The sequence below is a fragment of the Dunckerocampus dactyliophorus genome, chromosome 3 (genome assembly GCF_027744805.1).
Source record: "Dunckerocampus dactyliophorus isolate RoL2022-P2 chromosome 3, RoL_Ddac_1.1, whole genome shotgun sequence".
NCBI lineage: Eukaryota > Metazoa > Chordata > Actinopteri > Syngnathiformes > Syngnathidae > Dunckerocampus > Dunckerocampus dactyliophorus.
In genome coordinates this window covers 36,536,182-36,554,394 of record NC_072821.1, presented here as the reverse complement: position 1 = coordinate 36,554,394, position 18,213 = coordinate 36,536,182, and the positions used below count along the sequence as shown (strand labels likewise).

The 18,213-nt window shown below is 40.4% G+C and overlaps 1 protein-coding gene across 3 annotated transcripts in view; it reads right to left on the bottom strand.

Annotated features, from left to right (window-relative positions):
- si:ch211-186j3.6 (neural-cadherin) overlaps positions 1-18,213 on the bottom strand; it is a 313,458-nt gene that overhangs the window by 186,107 nt on the left and 109,138 nt on the right. For all 3 annotated transcript variants that reach the window (XM_054770409.1, XM_054770410.1, XM_054770411.1), the window contains exon 6: positions 14,576-14,825. In XM_054770409.1, coding sequence (XP_054626384.1) covers positions 14,576-14,825 — 250 coding nt within the window. The remainder of the gene's footprint in view (positions 1-14,575; positions 14,826-18,213) is intronic.

Here is an 18,213-nt window from a genome sequence, read left to right as displayed (position 1 = left end):
AAAACAAAACTGAATCCCCCCCGAAATAGAAATCAAATGTAGAAAAAAAGAGTGATTAATGAGTAGCTGCGCCATTCTTGTTAATGAGCTAAAAATGGGTTTGGGTATGCTTGATGCCAGTGTTTCCAGGAGGCTAGTGGGAATGTTGCTCCAGGTGGGGAAGATGGCTTTACAGAGGGCATCCCCTGTCTGGACCATTTTTGTAAACTTCCCTTGCCATCCATTCCCAAATGTTCTCCATTGGATTTAGATCAGGGGAACATGCAGGATGGTCCAAAAGAGTGAGCTTATTCCTCTGTAAAAAATACTTTGTGAAGTGCAGCGTTGTCCTGTTGAAAAAGCCAGTCTTTACCACACAGATGAGGGCCTTCAGTCATGAGGGGTGCCCCCTGCAACATCTTCACATACCCAGCTTCCGTTTGACGCCCCTGCACAACCTGAAGCTCCATTGCGCCATTGCAGGATCATGATGGCGCCCCCTCCACTGTGCCGTGCGGAAAACATCTCAGGTGAGATCTCCTTGTCATGCCAGTAACGTTGAAAGCCATCAGGACCGTCAAGGGAGAATAAAACTCCCATGCACATTCCAAACCTTGAAGGAGACGAGGCCATTGAAGAGTTTTTTGTTCTTAAAAGCCTTCTCTGGCAGATGCTGTCTGATGGTTCGGGCCCTGTCACACATTGACAATTTAGGCAGCGCATGCCTGACGTGATCATTTTGATTGCATACGTTGAACTGTCGACAGTTTTTTTTTCAATTTTGGGCGTATGCATAGCGTATTCATAACGAGGTCAACGTAAACATGACGTATTAGTAACTTATATAGAACGTTTCTCTAACTTATAGACAACTTATATCAACGAATGCGTAGCGTGTTGCCAGTGTTCACAATTTATGCCAAACGCCCAACGCCTGTCACACCTTGACGATTTAGCCAGCTTACGCCAACGTATGAAAAATTTGGCCAATACGCTGGCGTACATTGAATAAGTTATGGGTAAGTTTTGTATATGTTAACAGCACGCGGAAGCACGCCGGCATACGTCGTAGTACGTCTAAGTCGTCCAAAAATTTTGTGCATGCACAAAACTTTTTGACGTACAGTATGTCAACGTATGATTCATACGTCCCGCATCTGCGGGCAATAAGTTATGCGATCGTTCACACACGTTATTTGTAAGTTACACACAAGTCGTAATACGTCAACATACCTTGAGACAGAACTGTCTTCTTGGCAAGCTTTGGCTGGGAGGAGATGGAGACTGTCGTGTTTGCATTAACCGATAAGTTAGCAGCTTGACTATGGAATCACAGGAGTGCCAAAATTAAAAGGGAATATGTGTGGAAATACAAAGAGAATTAATAATACAAAAATATACAAATGTGGAAATACAAAGAGAATCAATAATAAAAAATATATATACAAATGTAGTCATATTGTTTTTCCATTGTGTCATTGTTTTTTTCTGTATTGTCTTTGTTTTTTTCCAATTTGCCGTTGTTTTTCCTGTTTTGTATTTGTTTTTTCTACTTGCGTTTTGTCACTGCATTTAGTAATGCGACGCCAAAATGGAAAAAACAAAGACAATGCAGAAATCATTCTTTTGTCTTTGTCGTTACTAAATGCAATGACAAAACACAAGTGGAAAAGACAAATACAAAACAGGAAAAACATCGGCGAATTGGAAAACACAAAGACAATACAGAAAAAACAATGACAAAATGGAAAAAGAATATGACTACATTTGTATATTTTTTTTAATTATTACTTCTCTTTGTATTTCCACATGTATTCTCTTTTAATTTTGGCACTCCTGTGATTCCATACTTGACCAGTACTGATAGTGCATCAAACCTAATGCTAACTTGACAGTAACATGCTGTATCGCTCCATTCTTTTGAATCTAAATACTCCTATGCACTTTATGTTGACGTGATCAATAATGTTTGATTAAAACGTGCATTGTTCCTCTCAGACAAAGCGCCAAAAAAAAAAAATAAATGTTAGTTCCATTCCCAGTGTCACAGTGCCCTCTACTGGTCAAGCTAAGACAGTTTTGTCTCAAGGTATGTTGAGGTATTACGACTTGTGTGTAAAATAACGTGTGTGAACGGGTGTCAACGATGGCATAACTTATTGCCCGCGGATGTGGGGTGTATGAATCATACGTTGACATACGTCGAAAAGTTTTATGCAGGCACAAAATTTTGGGACAACTTAGACGTATGCCGGTGTGCTTCTGCGTGCTGTTAACATATACAAAACTTACCCATAACTTATTCGACGTACGCCAGCGTATTGGCCAAATTTTTCATATGTTGGTGTAACAGGGCCTTTATTGGATTGCACTCGGTACCAGTAACAACCTTCACTTGGCCTGAGGATAGTCCTGTTTCTTGACGGACAGCCAATGGGATCCTGTGACATTTTTTTGGGTTTGCCACTTGACTTTTTTTATTCCATGAGCCTCAGAATGTTTGAAGAAGTTTAAATGACTGTCTCACTGCGTCCAACCTCAGCAGCAATGGTGCGCTGCGAGAGGCCTTGCTTATGCAGTTCAGAAATCCCACCGCGTTCAGAGAGAAAGCTTTTTTGCCTTCGGCATCAAGAGATCATGACAGTGTAAACACCTGACACCAAATCGATGTTGAGTGTAAAGGTGATTATAGGGTGTTATTTACTGTCTAGAGGGCTCAAATAATGTTAAAAGTGTATTTAGAAGGTTGTAAACATGTTTTCGATGCTGTAACTATAAATATATTCCATTTATAAATAAGGAATCCTACTTATCACGGTCAAGTCTGGAACCAATTAACTGCCATAAGTGAGGGATTACTGTACATGTGCCAGTGGGTAAGTTGGGCAAGTTATGCCAATTTGAAGATAATCAATGAGGCAATCAGGCATTTTGACACTAAACACAGAGCTACATGCACCAAAGCTAGCCTTCAAGAAAAGCAACAAATTGCCCAAGAATTAGAAGGCAACTTGTGGTTGCAGAAGATTGTGATCACGAAATCCACAGCCAAAAACAATGCGGCAGTGGAAGCTAGCTTTATTGTGGCTGAAGAAACTTCCCACGCTTCCAAGTGTTTTTCAGAGGGAGCGTTTTTTGAAGCAGTACATGCTGAAGGTCTGTGAGCAGGTGTGTCCCGACCAATTACAGACTTTAAGAAATATCAGTTTTTAGGTTAGTTACTAACCTAAAAACTTGACCAATATAGTTGTAAACTGAGTCAACTTTTATTTTGTTGCAATTAGTTTGCATGCAGACAAATTATTGTAGTCAAACCATCAGTTGGATGCAAGACTGCAGCTTTTTTTTTTGTAAAATGCTACATCTGTCATACAAGTTGTTAGCAGCTCAAAATTGTTCATTTTACAGTAAATTAAGCCCATTTTAACTTTGACAAAAACGTTTTGAACAAAGTTAATGTCATCACTTGTGTTTTATGTTATTTTTCTTAATTCACTTGGATAGTTTGATTCTTGATTGACGGAGTAGTGTGGGTTTCATGAGCTGACAAATTCAAATGATTTATGTTGTAACAGAGCAACAAGTAAAGATATTTTTTTTTCTATGCAACTGTAATGTTTGTCACTTGAATAAGTGATACATTTAGAGTTATTTAAGATTACAGAGTTGTTACATTTATTTTACATTACATTCGATTACATTTAGTTTTATTTATAAGTTACATCTGGCCCATTGAGGACAGCCATTATGTCGATGTGGCCCTAAGTGAAAATGAGTTTGAGACCCCTGATATATAATGAGAGTTACAAGTGGCCCTCTGAGGGCAGCCATAACTGCAATGTGGCCCTCAATGAAAACCAGTTTGACACCCCTGCTGTATATTGAGTATATTCAGGGTTTCTGTGTAGGCTCTCAGTCGTACAGGAGTTGTCCATCGAGGGAAAGGCTTCTTGAGACGTCATCTGTACTTCTGTGAAGAAGGTGTCGAACATTTCGCTCCTCATCTGAAGAGCGTTCGCTGCTCTTCGGATGAGGAGCGAAACGTCCGACACCTTCTTCACAAAAGTACAGATGACGTCTCAAGAAGCCTTTCCCTCGATATATTCAGGGTTGTCTAATACTTGGGTCAGTATGATATGGAGAGATGGTGTATATTTGCACACATTGTACCTTTGGCTTTGACGTTGAGGATTATTTGAAGTTTTTGTAGATTTTTACTGTGCACAGTATTATTCATGGTAAAGGAGTGATGACACTGATGGTATGGCATTCACGCATGTTCTTGTGTATGAGAGCAATATTGCCAGGCCCAGGCCCACCTTTTCCAACCGTGCTGGTGCCAGGGAAATTTTGGACCCTATCAGACTCTCAGACGTTGTTTTGTATCCATAATCCATCATTAATAGTATTGCTGCTTAGCTGTGAAACCCAAAGCTGGTCTCAATTCTCCCAGCAGAGAGAATTGCAGGGTGACTTTTATTAAGTTAACAAGAAGAATCAAAGCCTGACTGAGATTTGGCAGAAAAACAATCTGATTTGGAGGACGACACCTCCCGCAGCAATAAGAGCTGAAGTCTGCGCGGCACACACAAAATACACAAAATGGACTTTTAAAGGAGGGCTACTGAGAGCTGGTGCTGATACTTTGTTTGCATAAACCAAATTCTGACAATGCGTCTGTGTAGGCTCTCAGTCGTACAGGAGTTGTCCATCGAGGAAAAGGCTTCTTGAGACGTCATCTGTACTTCTGTGTAGAAGGTGTCGGACGTTTCGCTCCTCATCCGAAGAGCTTCGTCAGCAAACTAATAAGTGCTGGTAGCTTAGGCCTTAAATACAGTATTTCCGCCCACTCTTACTGTATTTACTGTATTTAACTGTATTTAAGGCCTAAGCTACCAGCACTTATTAGTTTGCTGACGAAGCTCTTCGGATGAGGAGCGAAACGTCCGACACCTTCTACACAGAAGTACAGATGACGTCTCAAGAAGCCTTTTCCTCAAATTCTGACAAGCTTGCTTGACCAACGTATCGTCTGGAGCAGGTAACTGATAATGAAGCCATGTTTTCAACTGTGAATGAGCCATGACATAAACATCTCATTTGCATAATTGACCATGACCAACGTGCAAGTCATTTTTATGGATGCTGTGGATTAAAAAAAATGATAAATGCTCATAAGTACAAATAAACTTTCTTCTGTCGCTTCTCCTTGTGTTGTTTTTTTAATGTCACAAGCAAGATGGAGCCGCCTGTTAGAACTTTTGGATGGGGGAGGGGCCCAGAAGAACAATATGTGCTTTCATCTCCAAAAGTGTCCGATAAGACCAGAATTAGCTGCTAGATTTGTCATTTTTTTGAACAGAAAACAACCAAGAGTGGTCCAAACACTAACTAAATACAGTGACAAATTGTCTAAGTTGGCAACTCTGACTGCGATTGGCTGGCGACCAGTCCAGGGTGTACCCCGCCTGTCGCCCAAAGTCAGCTGGGATAGGCTCCAGCATGCCCCCGCGACCCTAATGAGGAAGAAGCGGTATAGAAAATGGATGGATGGATGGCAACTCTGATCCCTCCTGCTACATTTTCTTATTCATTATTTTATCTACTATATTGGGTTATAGGAGTGTAAAGGTGACTATAGGGGGTGTTATTTCAAGTCTCGAGGGCTCTAACAATGTTAAAAAGCATATTTAGAAGGTAGTAAACAGATATTGTGTGCCATAACTACAAAAATATTCAATTTAATTATATTGAATGCTACTTCACAGAAATTCACTTATTGCGGTCGGGTCTGGAACCAATTAACTGTCATAAACAAGAGAATACTACATACATACAAATATTAATCAACTGCTATTTTACAGTATTGATTGTTGTTATAGTTGTTGACATTGGTCTGAATATTGTACTCTGAAATACATTTTGCACGTATTTTTGTTTAAAAAGATGACATGCATGTAGTTTCAAGGCTATTTTTAATTAAAATAAATTACTATGCTTTTATCTCTCAAAAAAAAATCTACCTCTAGAAGTGGGTCCCCACTTCATAGGGTTGGGCATCAAAATCTCAACCTACACACAAAATAAGGGCGTGTCGGGCTACATCCTGTTGACTTGTGGTAACAAAATAAGGCAGGTCATAAAATATAGCTTACAGGAACACAGTATACTACTTTTTCTTATGTTTTTTTTTTTTAATACTGGTTGAAAATAAACCTGGGAAAAATAGATAGTGAAGTTGATAAAAACAGATGCACAATATCTTTTTTTTTTTTTTCCAAACAGGAGGTAAGCAGGACTGGAACAAATTAGGATTTGACATGATATTACCACTACCACATCACTAATATCATGAGAACCAGAGTATAGAACGGGAGGAGCCACCTGGCGTGGCCCAGCAAGGTGCACTGTATTCATACGCTCCGAGCAGCCGGTGTGACACCACAGAGGTCTCTGGCAATACTTTGGTATCTTTCAAACGCTGTGGCGCTGGCGTTTCAGCTGGCTGATAAGGTTTTTTGGGTGTTCAATGGGGTTTTGGTCCCCTCATGGTGGAGCCCCTCATGGTACAACTAGCATGCAAAATGTCTGTTTACACGTAAGCTCGGGGGAAGTTACAAGTCATTCAATCCCAGCCATTTTTCAAAAGACAATCCCTTCAGTACTGGCCATTTTAGACGGTGTTGACTGATCTTTCAAGGCACATATTGTGTGAATATTGTGTTCTATGGCTATATAAATATGGAACGATCAAAAGAAAGATTAGACTCTCGTCTTTCTACCTTTCTCCGTTCTTTAGTAGTATCAGCAGTAGAACATAGTTAAGTTTCAGGAAAATATCAGTTTCCAGCAAAAAAAAAGGGAGAAAATCAGCTTTTTGTGAAAAGATACATTTCAAGCATAACTTTCACGTTGACACAAATTTTTGCTTTTGTGACAGCTCAAATATCTAAACAACTGCACCACAATGTAAACAACACAAAAAAGAGTTGTTTTACATCAAAATAATTTATTTACAAATATAACACCATGAACTATTTACAATTTCCACATTTGGAACTAAACTGTGTGCGCACAAGTGCACGCGCGTGTGCAAAATTTCCCTACAATGCATAACGTTGTGCACACTACAGTCCTCTCCTCTCACGTTCTGCTTGCTGTCAAGCTCGTATCGAATGCACTTCTGCCACCTTGTAGCAGTTTTTATGGCTTAAAAATGCATGAAAAGTGAACTCTTATTGAGGAAAAGGCTTCTTGAGGCGTCATCTGTACTTCTGTGAAGAAAGTGTCGGACGTTTCGCTCCTCATCCGAAGAGCTTCGTCAGCGAACTAATAAGTGCTGGTAGCTTAGGCCTTAAATACCGTAAGAGTGGGCGGAATTGGTGTGCCAACACCCTCCTCCTATTGGTTCCTTACACTAAGCCTGGGCGGAGTAGTGGTATAATCCTCTCCTGCTATTAACACCTCCGATAAAAGGAACTCTTATTGTGCACTTGCGTCATCACCTTTTTTTGCCTCTCACGCAAAAAAAAAACCCCATAAAACATGTATAAATACATCTTTGGGAGCGAGCGTCCGGGTTTAAAAAAACGTATAAATACATCTTGGTATTGAACGAGTTAACATCACAGGCAGGAGAAAAAAGGAGCGCTTGATTTGCTCACCCGCAGAGTACGGGTAATCTCGCCTCATAAATGATTGGTTATCGGAGCTATTTTTAATGTTATCGGATTTATCGGTATCATATCGTCCCAATAATTATCGGTCTGATTACCGTGCACCCCTAGTTGATATCACTCAAAAATTAATGGAGAAGTTATGACATTTCATCCAAAAAGAAGTCTGGTTAGTGCCCTCAATAGACCACGCAAACTGTTATGACCCTGCCTCTTAAAAGCATCATGATCAAGAATCAGAATTGGACCGGTTTTGAAATGTGGAATCAGAATCAGATTTGTTCACATTCAAATCGTACCACTTAAAGAGCATGGGTAGTTGGTAATGTGGGGAGTTGGGAACCCCTGCTTGAGACCACAGCAACGATATTGGACTTTTAGCACCATAATGCTCCATCATAGACGGTAAAAACAAGAAGCGCTCATCACCTTAAACTCGCATGACATCACTTCCACTCAACCCATTCGTCACCGTGCATGAAATACAGTAAAACACAACATGCTGGCGGCCAACCCATGTAAGGAAAGAGGAGGAGGAGAAGCAACGGGGGGTTTCCATGGCAACAGTAAAGCGGCGATGATGGCGATCTGACAGCCCACGGAGAAGGTAAGTGGCGTCCTGTCACTCAGCAGAAGGTCCTGGAGGTGAGAAGGCAGGCAAAGTGCTACATTTCATAACCCGCCCCTGCCACCCCACCATCAAGAAAGCTTGGGAATAACAGCAGTTATTGTCATTATCTGTAAAAGTAGTCATATGCTCCTGATGGTACACTTTACCGGAAGATGTGTTTGGTTATAACGGACTAACTGGTGGTGTTTAACCAACACAAAACACAAAAGACTGAGTGGATCCAAGGTTCTCCAGGGCAACAACAAGCATTGACATTGCAAAGTGCAGGTGGAGAAATGTCAACGACTGTCTTCTCACAGTGCGTGCGTGAGTGATACATTCAATTGTGTTTTATTCAAGCTGCTACTGTAGAGTGTCTACTCTGCTGACCTTAAATCAATACAGACACACAACCACGCAAACAATGAGCACAGTCATGCTTGCACTCCTGAAGCGCTGCACGCAAAAGGATGAAAATGTGTCAAAACATGTACCCCTACCGTGTTGCCTATGCTGTTATCCCCCCATACGCGGGACTGACATGAAATTCATCCCAGGGGCCAAAAAAACAAAACAAAAAAACCCCCAGCAGAAATGGAAAAATCAGCAGTAATTTTACAAGAATAACGGTGTAATATTATGACAAAAAAGTAACATCATTTCAGTAGCATAAAGTTGACATATAAAAGAAAAAAGTTGTATAAGAAACAACAACAAAAATAATAAATTTGTAATTTTTTGGAAAATTAGATTGCGGAAAAAGTTAAAATGTTACGGAAGTCCAAAGTCCAAATATTACAGGAATAAAGTCAGAATATTATAGGAACAAAACATGCCAAAAAGGAAAATGTACAAAAACATAGTTGAAACAGCAGGAAAATAAGAAAAAAACAACAGCAGAAATGGAAAAAAAGCTTTAATATTACGAGAATAAAGTCAAAATATTAACTCATTCAATCCCATGCGCATGTGTGCGCACGCGTGTGCGTATGCTTTAAAACATCCCTACAATGCGTAACCTTCTGCACGCTACACTCCTCCACGCTCTCTCACTTCCTCTTTACTGTCGAGCGTGTTAATACATGCAAAAGATCCATTCCGAGCTCTTATCAAATGCACTGCAATGTTTTTATGGCTTAAAACTGCTTGAAGAGTGACCTCTTATTTTGCACTTGTGTCACCACCTCTTTTTTCCTCTTGCGCCAAAAAACGTAAAAGATGTGTAAATACGTCTTTGGGAGCGAGGGTTCAGGTTAAAAAATAAACGTCTTTAGTATCGAATGAGTGAAGTGATAAAAACTTGTATTGTAGTAAACTTGTTATTTTTGTAGTATAGAGGAGAAATATTAAGGATTTTTTAAAAAGTCAATATATTAACAGAAACAAACAATATAATATAAAATTGTATTTTTTTGAAAATTATGTTGGCGGAAAAAGTTATAATTTTACGGTAATAAAGTCAAAATATTATGGGAATAAATTACAAAAAGAACATTTACAAAAAGAAAGTTTAACTAGTTGGGAAATTTAAAAAAACTAAACAGCAGAAATGGGGAAAACAACTGTAATATTACAAGAGTAAAATTCAAATTTTAAGAGAGAAAAAAAAAGTCATATTCTAACAAAAAGAAGTCGCAATTTTACCAGAACGAACGTGTAATGTTGTAATGAAAAATACTATCATTTTAGCAGCATGGAGTAGAAATATTAAAGAAAAAATATGTCATTTTTAAAGTCATAATATTAAGAGAAACAAATACAAATACAAATTAAGCTAAGACAGATGAACTACAGTAGTACCTCGCATAACGTAAACCTCCTTTTATGTAAATTCCACTGAACGTGAAGAATTTATGTAAAGTTTACATCGTATTACGTAAGGAATTCCACATAACATAAACGGCAAGTCGGTGCAAGCGACAGAGAGGCTAACAGTACGCTTGGTGACGCCTTCTGACGCTTCACGCTCTCATTGGCTGATTATCAGGGCACCGCCTACGCTCTCATCTCATTGGCTGGTAATCGGGGCACCGCCTACGCGCTTATCTCATCGGCTGACTTATCCAGCGCGTCCTTTTGTCTGTGAGCTCCCTTCCTCATCGTAGTCGCCCTTAAACTAGTTTGCACGCATTGAAATCTCTTCTTAATTTCTTTACTTTTCTTTGTGTTAAAATGACCGTAGTCATGGGCCCTAAACCAAGTGTAAGTGAGAAGAAAAAAGGGAAAAGTTGTCGATCGAAAAGAAGCAGGAAGTTATCCACAAATTCTGACGCTTCATGCTCTCATTGGCTGATTATCGGAGCACCGCCTACCCTCTCATCTCATTGGCTGATGATCGGGACACCGCCTATGCTCTCATCTCTTTGGCTGACGTAACCAGCGCTTCCGTGTTTGTGTGTGATAGACAGGCTGCTCCCTTCAAGCTCCCTTCGTCTTCGTAGTCGCCCTTAAACTAACTTAAACAATTAAGTTAATGCCTGATAACGTCGGGGCATGCTCCTAAGGAGACTACGGATGGTGTCCTGGGGGATCTCCTCCCAGATCTGGACCAGGGCATCACTGCGGTACCTGGACGCATGGAGGAGATTCCAGGAGACAGGTAGTTACTCCAGGAGAGCTGGACAGGGCCGTAGAAGGTCCTTCAACCCTCAGCAGGATCGGTATCTGCTCCTTTGTGTAAGGAGGAACAGGATGAGCACTGCCAGAGCCCTACAAAATGACCTCCAGCAGGCCACTGGTGTGAATGTTTCTGACCAAACAATCAGAAACAGGCTCCATGAGGGTGGCCTGAGGGCCCGACGTCCTGTAGTGGGCCCTGTGCTCACTGCCCAGCACCGTAGAGCTCCATTGGCATTTGCCATAGACCACCAGAATTGGCAACTACACCACTGGTGCCCTGTGCTCTTCACTGATGAGAGCAAGTTCAACCTGAGCACATGCGACAGACGTGAAAGGGTCTGGAGATGCCGTGGAGAACGTTATCCTGCCTGCAACATCATTCAGCATGACCGGTTTGGTGGTGGGTCAGTGATGGTCTGGGGAGGCATATCCCTGGAAGGACGCACAGACCTCTACAGGTTAGATAACGGCACCTTGACTGCTAATAAGTACCGGGATGAAATCCTTGGACCCATTGTCAGAACCTACGCTGGTGCAGTGGGACCTGGGTTCCTCCTGGTCCACGACAATGCCCGACCTCATGTGGCTAGCGTATGCAGGTAGTTCCTGGAGGATGAAGGAATTGATACCATTGACTGGCCCCCACGTTCACCTGACCTAAACCCAATAGAACACCTCTGGGACATTATGTTTAGGTCCATCCGGCGCCGCTAGGTTGCTCCTCAGACTGTCCAGGAGCTCATTGATGCCCTGGTCCAGATCTGGGAGGAGATCCCCCAGGACACCATCCGTAGTCTCATTAGGAGAATGCCCCCACGTTGTCAGGCATGCGTACAAGCACGTGGGGGCCACACAAACTACTGAGAATCATTTTGAGTTGCTACAATGACATTTTTGGGGTGTCTTTGATTTCCCCCCTCTATAGGGTGATCATTTTCATTTCTATCAAATGATGTGGCATCATTTTCTTACTAATACATCACCCACTTATTATCAGGAAACATATTCAAGATCATTTTTCCCCCAGTTTAGATCTGATGTGTTTTCCAAGTGTTCCTTTAATTTTTTTGAGCAGTATATTAATATGGTTTTTCACCCACAGTACATGACAAAGATGAGATTTTCTTAAAATATATACAGTATACCTTCTTAGCATATCTAGTTTTTATTCCTTCATGTTTCACTATGTGCCCCTCAGGGGAAAACGTTTGGACACCCCTGTCTTTCATGTATGCTAGCATTTTCACCACAACCCATAGGGGTCGCCACCTATGAGAACATTCACATGACTGTACATGTCAGGTGCACCATGCGTGATTGAACGTTCTCACTACACCACTCATCCAGTCCAACACTTTTCCGGAATCTTCTCAGCGACTAATCTCTCTCTCTCTCTCTCTCTCTCTCTCTCTCTCTCTCTCTCTCTCTCTCTCTCTCTCTCTCTCTCTCTCGGCTGCTGGTGGGCACGGCTGATTGACCCCAGCTCACCAGTCTGCTGCCAGAAAATCAGCCAATTAAATAAGATGCCGTCACCACGGCGGCACTGGAGGGATGGATAGGGCTTTGTAGGCGGGGAGGGGGCAGTGGAAGGGGCAGGGTAGGGCCGGGGGATTGTGGGTAACGGCAGCTGCCGAGCTCACGCTGGGAAGCAGCTGCGAGGCGCTGACCTGACAGGCGAGCTAGCCTCGTCTCACGCTCGCCGTCAGTCACATGATGGCCTCAGTGGTCTGTGTCGCCGTGGCTGCTCAGCTGGGAGTCAAGTTACTGTAATAAGTTACTTTTTGGAGGACGTAGCTAGCAATCTGATATAACCATGGAGAAACAGATCGTATTCATGTCATTAAAAACATTCACTTTACAAGAATAACGTCCTAATATTATATGAAAAATTGTGTTTTTAGTAGCATTGCATTCATGCTATATATTACATATACTGTCAAACTAAAAATACTATTGTCAAAGGCTAATTGTGTGAAAGCTTACGTCGTTTTCGTAAGTGCAAACTTATAGAAAATGCTATCGTGTTAAGTGTTAGCACTAGCATGCTAACATTACCATAGTAGCATTTTTTGGCATTTTTATAAGTAATATCATATGCAGACGTACAGTAGATGTTGCATGCTAATGTTAGCATGTTAGCATTGTTAGCATGTTAACATTAGCATAGGAGCATTTTTTGCCATTTTTGAGTATTAGGACACAAAGACATGCTACCATGGTAGGCGTTGCATGCTAACGTTAGCATAGTAGCCCTTTTAGCCCTTTTTATAAGTAGAATTCAAAGAAACATTCAGTGCTATCATGCTAACACTTAACATGATAACATTAGCATGTTAGCATTGCTAGCATGCTAACATTATCACAGTAGCATTTTAGCCATTTTCATTAGTATTAACATTGGCAGAGCTATTGTGCTACATTTGGAATGCTAATGTTAAGTTGAAATATTAAAAAAAAATTTAAGATGAGAAACAAAGAAAGAACAAATTAAGTTGAAAATTAGGTTGTGGGAAAAGTCATACTGTTACTAGAATAAAGTCATAATATTTTGGAAATAAAGTCATATTTCCAAGAAGAAAATGTACAATAACAGTTGAAATAGAAAACAAAACAAAAGAAAGGAAAAAACAACAGCAGAAATGGGAAAACACCCTGTAGTGTTATGAGGATAGAGTCAAAATATTAAGAAAAAAAAGGCATATTCTTTAGTAGCATAGAATAGAAATATTAAGAGTTTTTTTTTAAACATTAAAAGAAAAAAACTAAAAGTTGTAATTTTTGGACAACTATGTCTGGGAAAAATTATATAATATAATATTATTATATTATATTATTATTATTATTATTATTATTATTATTATTATTATATTAATATTATAATATTATGGGAATAAAGTGGAAATATTATGGGAATAAAGTCATAACGTTACAAGAACAAAGTCAAAATATTATGGTAATAAAGTCACAATTCCAAGAAGAAAATGTACAAGAACATAGTTTATATAGTTGGAAAATGCCTGAATTCTTATTGAATGAGTTAATGTAAGATGTTTTTTATGACTTTGTTTACACAATGAAGACAGAATGTGGCGAATGGTGCTCTTATTCTGAAGGCCGGAAGAGTTCTGTGTGTGTTGACAATGTCGAGCTGGGAGCAAGAATAAACGTGTGTCTCATCCTTATTTCACTCAGAAGGGGCATGACTAAATGCTGGTTTGCATTAACAAGCACTGTGTATAACATGTGTAGCTCGGGAGGGGGCGGGTTCGTGTTTGTGATGTGATTCCGCCACGATTGAGCGGTCCGCCGGGGAAATACCTCCCCACACAAGCGTTCCTTCTCCTCATGATGACAGCATTTCATTCACAATATGTCCATTTCCACGTTTAACAGTAGATTCTGTTTTTATTATTATTTTATTCCATAGAAGAAAAACACGAGAAAAACGTTGCAATTTTACAAGCGTAAATTTGTAATATTATGACAAAAAATAATGTCCTTTATTTTTTAAGTCATAATATTAAGAGAAACAAACAAAATAAAATAAAGCTGCAATTTTTGGAAAATGAGGTTTGGGAAAACGTTTTACAAACATCATTTTCGGTGCATAGTAAATGTATCCTGCAGTACAAGCTGTACACTGACTACTCTAACAAGGCCTGCTCATTGTTTCACGCGAGGCGTCACTCACATGTGTTGGGAGAAGTCGGGCGTCTCGTCGTTCACGTTGGCCATACGAATGCGGACCGTGGTGGTTCCCGTGCGCGGGACCTCACCCTTGTCCACCGCCATCACCACAAACTCGTACAGGTGGTTGGGTCTCTCGTAGTCCAGTGGGCCGGCAGGGAAGATGGTCCCGTGGGGGGAAATGGTGAAGTCGGGACTCAGCGTGTAGTAGGTCAGCTCGGCGTTCTTTTCCGAGTCGCAGTCGCTGGCGGAAACTGTTGGACGACACACGGAGAACAGGAAGTTAAATGTCGGTAGTGTGCGTCCACCGTAAAATAGCAAGCAAGCAAGACGCAACATAAGAAAGGAAGTAGTATAGACCACATCGTAAAAAAATATCATATACTGTATAATCAATCCTCATGTGGATCAGCACCAAATATTACACACATTTGCTACACATTCACTCCTGTATGTTCCTGAGGGTTGTCATAAAAGGTCAAGCTGATTCAGTAAGAAATGAAGAATGTGATTTGTTTAAAACACAAATGCTAACATTATTTTAAAAATATCATCATGGTCAAAGCGGCTAAGAAGAAAAAAAGCCACTCCATCACAAGTTAAAAAATCCAAATATAAAATATAAGAAATATTGCAGCAAACATAACATGAAGGATAAGAAATGAGACATGAGACCTGAGGGAGGTGTGAGATTTGATACATGAGACATGACAAATGGGACATAAGATTCGACATAATAGGACATCGTGAATGAAACTTGAGAAATGAGGAATGAGACTTGAGATTTGTTACATGGGACGAGACTCGACAAATGAGGTGTGAGACATGAAGAATGAATCATGAGACTTGAGACATGAGGACGAATATGTAAGACTTGATACAGAAGACATGAGGAATGGAGACTTGTTACATGGTGCATCAAGAATGAGACTCTTTGAATGAAACTTTTTAACTCATCACACAATAAATGAAAATGAAGAGGATAATCAATATATTTCCATATCCATGCATGTCGGTTTTTCCTCCAAACAGCCAGGAGAGGTCACGCTTGTTCCATAGAACAACAGCGTGAACGAAGTGAGCCCTTTTGTCATACAGTCTCTGTCTTGGTGGGCAGAGGCGGGGCTGCTGGCATACACACAGTGCAGTGCAGAAGAGTGTAACGTAGTAGACATTATATTAGTAGATTGTAATATATTGTCATGTATTTTTTAATTGTAGTTCTTAAATGTAATGTTAAAATCTTGTCCCGTCTTGTTTTCGTAGACGCAACCTCGTGTCTCGTGACAGCCAAAAGAAAATTAAGAAAATATAATATGTTAGAGTCATTGAAAATGAAATCGTTACAATCCAAAGGCCAAACTTGGAGGTATTCCACACTGCGGACATACTAAGCTAGCATGAATGCTACAAACAAACATTAACTGAATCGTATAGTATCGTTTCTACACTGCATCAAATCATATCAAATCAGTCTGCTTTTAAAAAATATTGTTTTTGAATTGTATCGTCACCTACTGCATGTATCTAGATTCTAATCGAACCATCTATCACAGAGATTGACATCCCTATCCGATATCTCATTTTTAAGCTGGTATCGGTCGGCGAGGTGATATTATCGGCATCTGCGGTATCACGGCGTGGGCTGTTGAATAAATAAATGTTCCTGAAGGTGCGTGCAGGATCGGGAATCCATGCGGGCCGAGTCACAAAGTGATTGCCTTGCTGAAAGTGCAACACCCCCAGGGACATGAACAAGCACATTTTGCGCTAACAAGAACTTTTCCGGCATCAAACTCTCAATTCTCCAATTTACCTTACTTTGCATCTGACACGCACACAAAAGATGAATGAATCAACTGCAGATGTACTTCTTTATTGCCACTGAGCCTGGTGGGAAGGCCTTCATATCCGTGATCAAAAACATAAGCCTTGTTTTATTCAAGGCAAATTTAAGAGGTGACATGTTGTTGATTTGTTTGATTCAGTAATTGCACTGCTATGTTCTCCTCCTAGGTGGAACACGACGGGACGCTCAGCTGGGACGCTTGCGCTGTTTGTCACCAACTACGCTGACTTTTCAAAAGAAAAATATCCTTTACGTGCCCATCAAAGCTTCCTGCTGCAAATAGAAAATAACATTCAAATCACAGCCTTTTGCATTCTTACTCCTGTGCATTCATTATTCACCGCCACTTCTCAACAAATATAGACAAACGTATTGGGACACAGCTCTTCATGAATGAATGAAGGAAAGGTTTGACTTGAGTCCTTATTGCCCCTGAATCTTAATTCTTCATCTTCACAAGGCATTTTGGACAACTGGATACACTTTTCTGTTTCCAGTGCTCCATAAAGGCACGCTTGGAGGGGTTTGGTGTGGAAGAACCTCAACAACATCACGATATGATCAAGGTGTGGTAAGACACACTTGTTGTGATGTTGTTTCTTGATGTTTCGTTTGCCGACGCTGGAATAGTGATGACGGTACATGATATGCTGGCCCAAAAATGGACAAAAATTCCCAGAATGTTGTAGAAATCTGTTAGCACAGCAAAGATTACCCATTTTCTTTGCAGTTTGCGTGCTGTTGGTGCAGTGATCATGTGTCCAAATATTTGTGCAGGAATAGACTTGATGAGAAAAGGGTCTGCGGCCCTCGTTGATCGACACACGCTTACGACAACGTGCTCATCCACACTTGACTTGGCAGCATTTCTAGTTGACAGTTGATTTTTTTTTTTCATGATCCATCTCTACAGGCAAAAAACAAATCTCATGAGATAAAAAAGTGACAAGATTTCTCCTTCAGAAAAATAATGTCTGGTGGACACCAGGCCTGGGATGATAATAAATGTATGAATAAATCATAGAATAAATGAAAATGAAGTGGATAAACAATATATTTCCATGTTTTCCTCCAAACAGGCAGGAAGAGGGAGTTCACTCTGTGCATTGTTTTCAGCACCTTGGCACGTTTGAACAATGACATGAACGGAGTGAGCCCTTTTGTCAGTCATAGAGTCTCTTTGTCCTGGTGGGTGGAGGCGGGTCAGCTGGCATACACACAGAGTGCAGAAGAGAGTAGAAATTATATTAGCAGATTGCAATATATTGCCATACATTAAAAAAAATATATATTTTAATTGTACTTTTCTTAAAAGTCATGTTAAAATCTTGACTCATCTCATTCTCGCAGACCCTATCTCGTGTATGGTCTCGTCAAATGGCTGCCTGACAGCTGAGAAAGAGACAACGCAAGAAGCATCATTAAACAAAATCTAATAGTCTTCATTTGGCTTCTTAATCAGTATTGGATTTGAATTTTATTAAAATTACCTTTGATTGTCTTTTACTTAGCGCCTCCACAAACCCTCATGCCACCCCAACCATCGCCTAGACGGAGAGTCTACCAAGTCATTTGTTCACTTAACACAAAATCCTGCTGCTCTCATTGGTCTACATTGTTTGTGTGTGTGCGTGTGTTGTGGGTGGGCACAAGCCTCATGCTGTATTACCATAGAAATGTATTATTTGCTGAAGCTGGAGCATGGACACTTTTATTTCCATTCCTTTTTTCCCAAAACATGATAGAAGAACATACAGTACATATTTATAGTCCACACACACACACACACACAC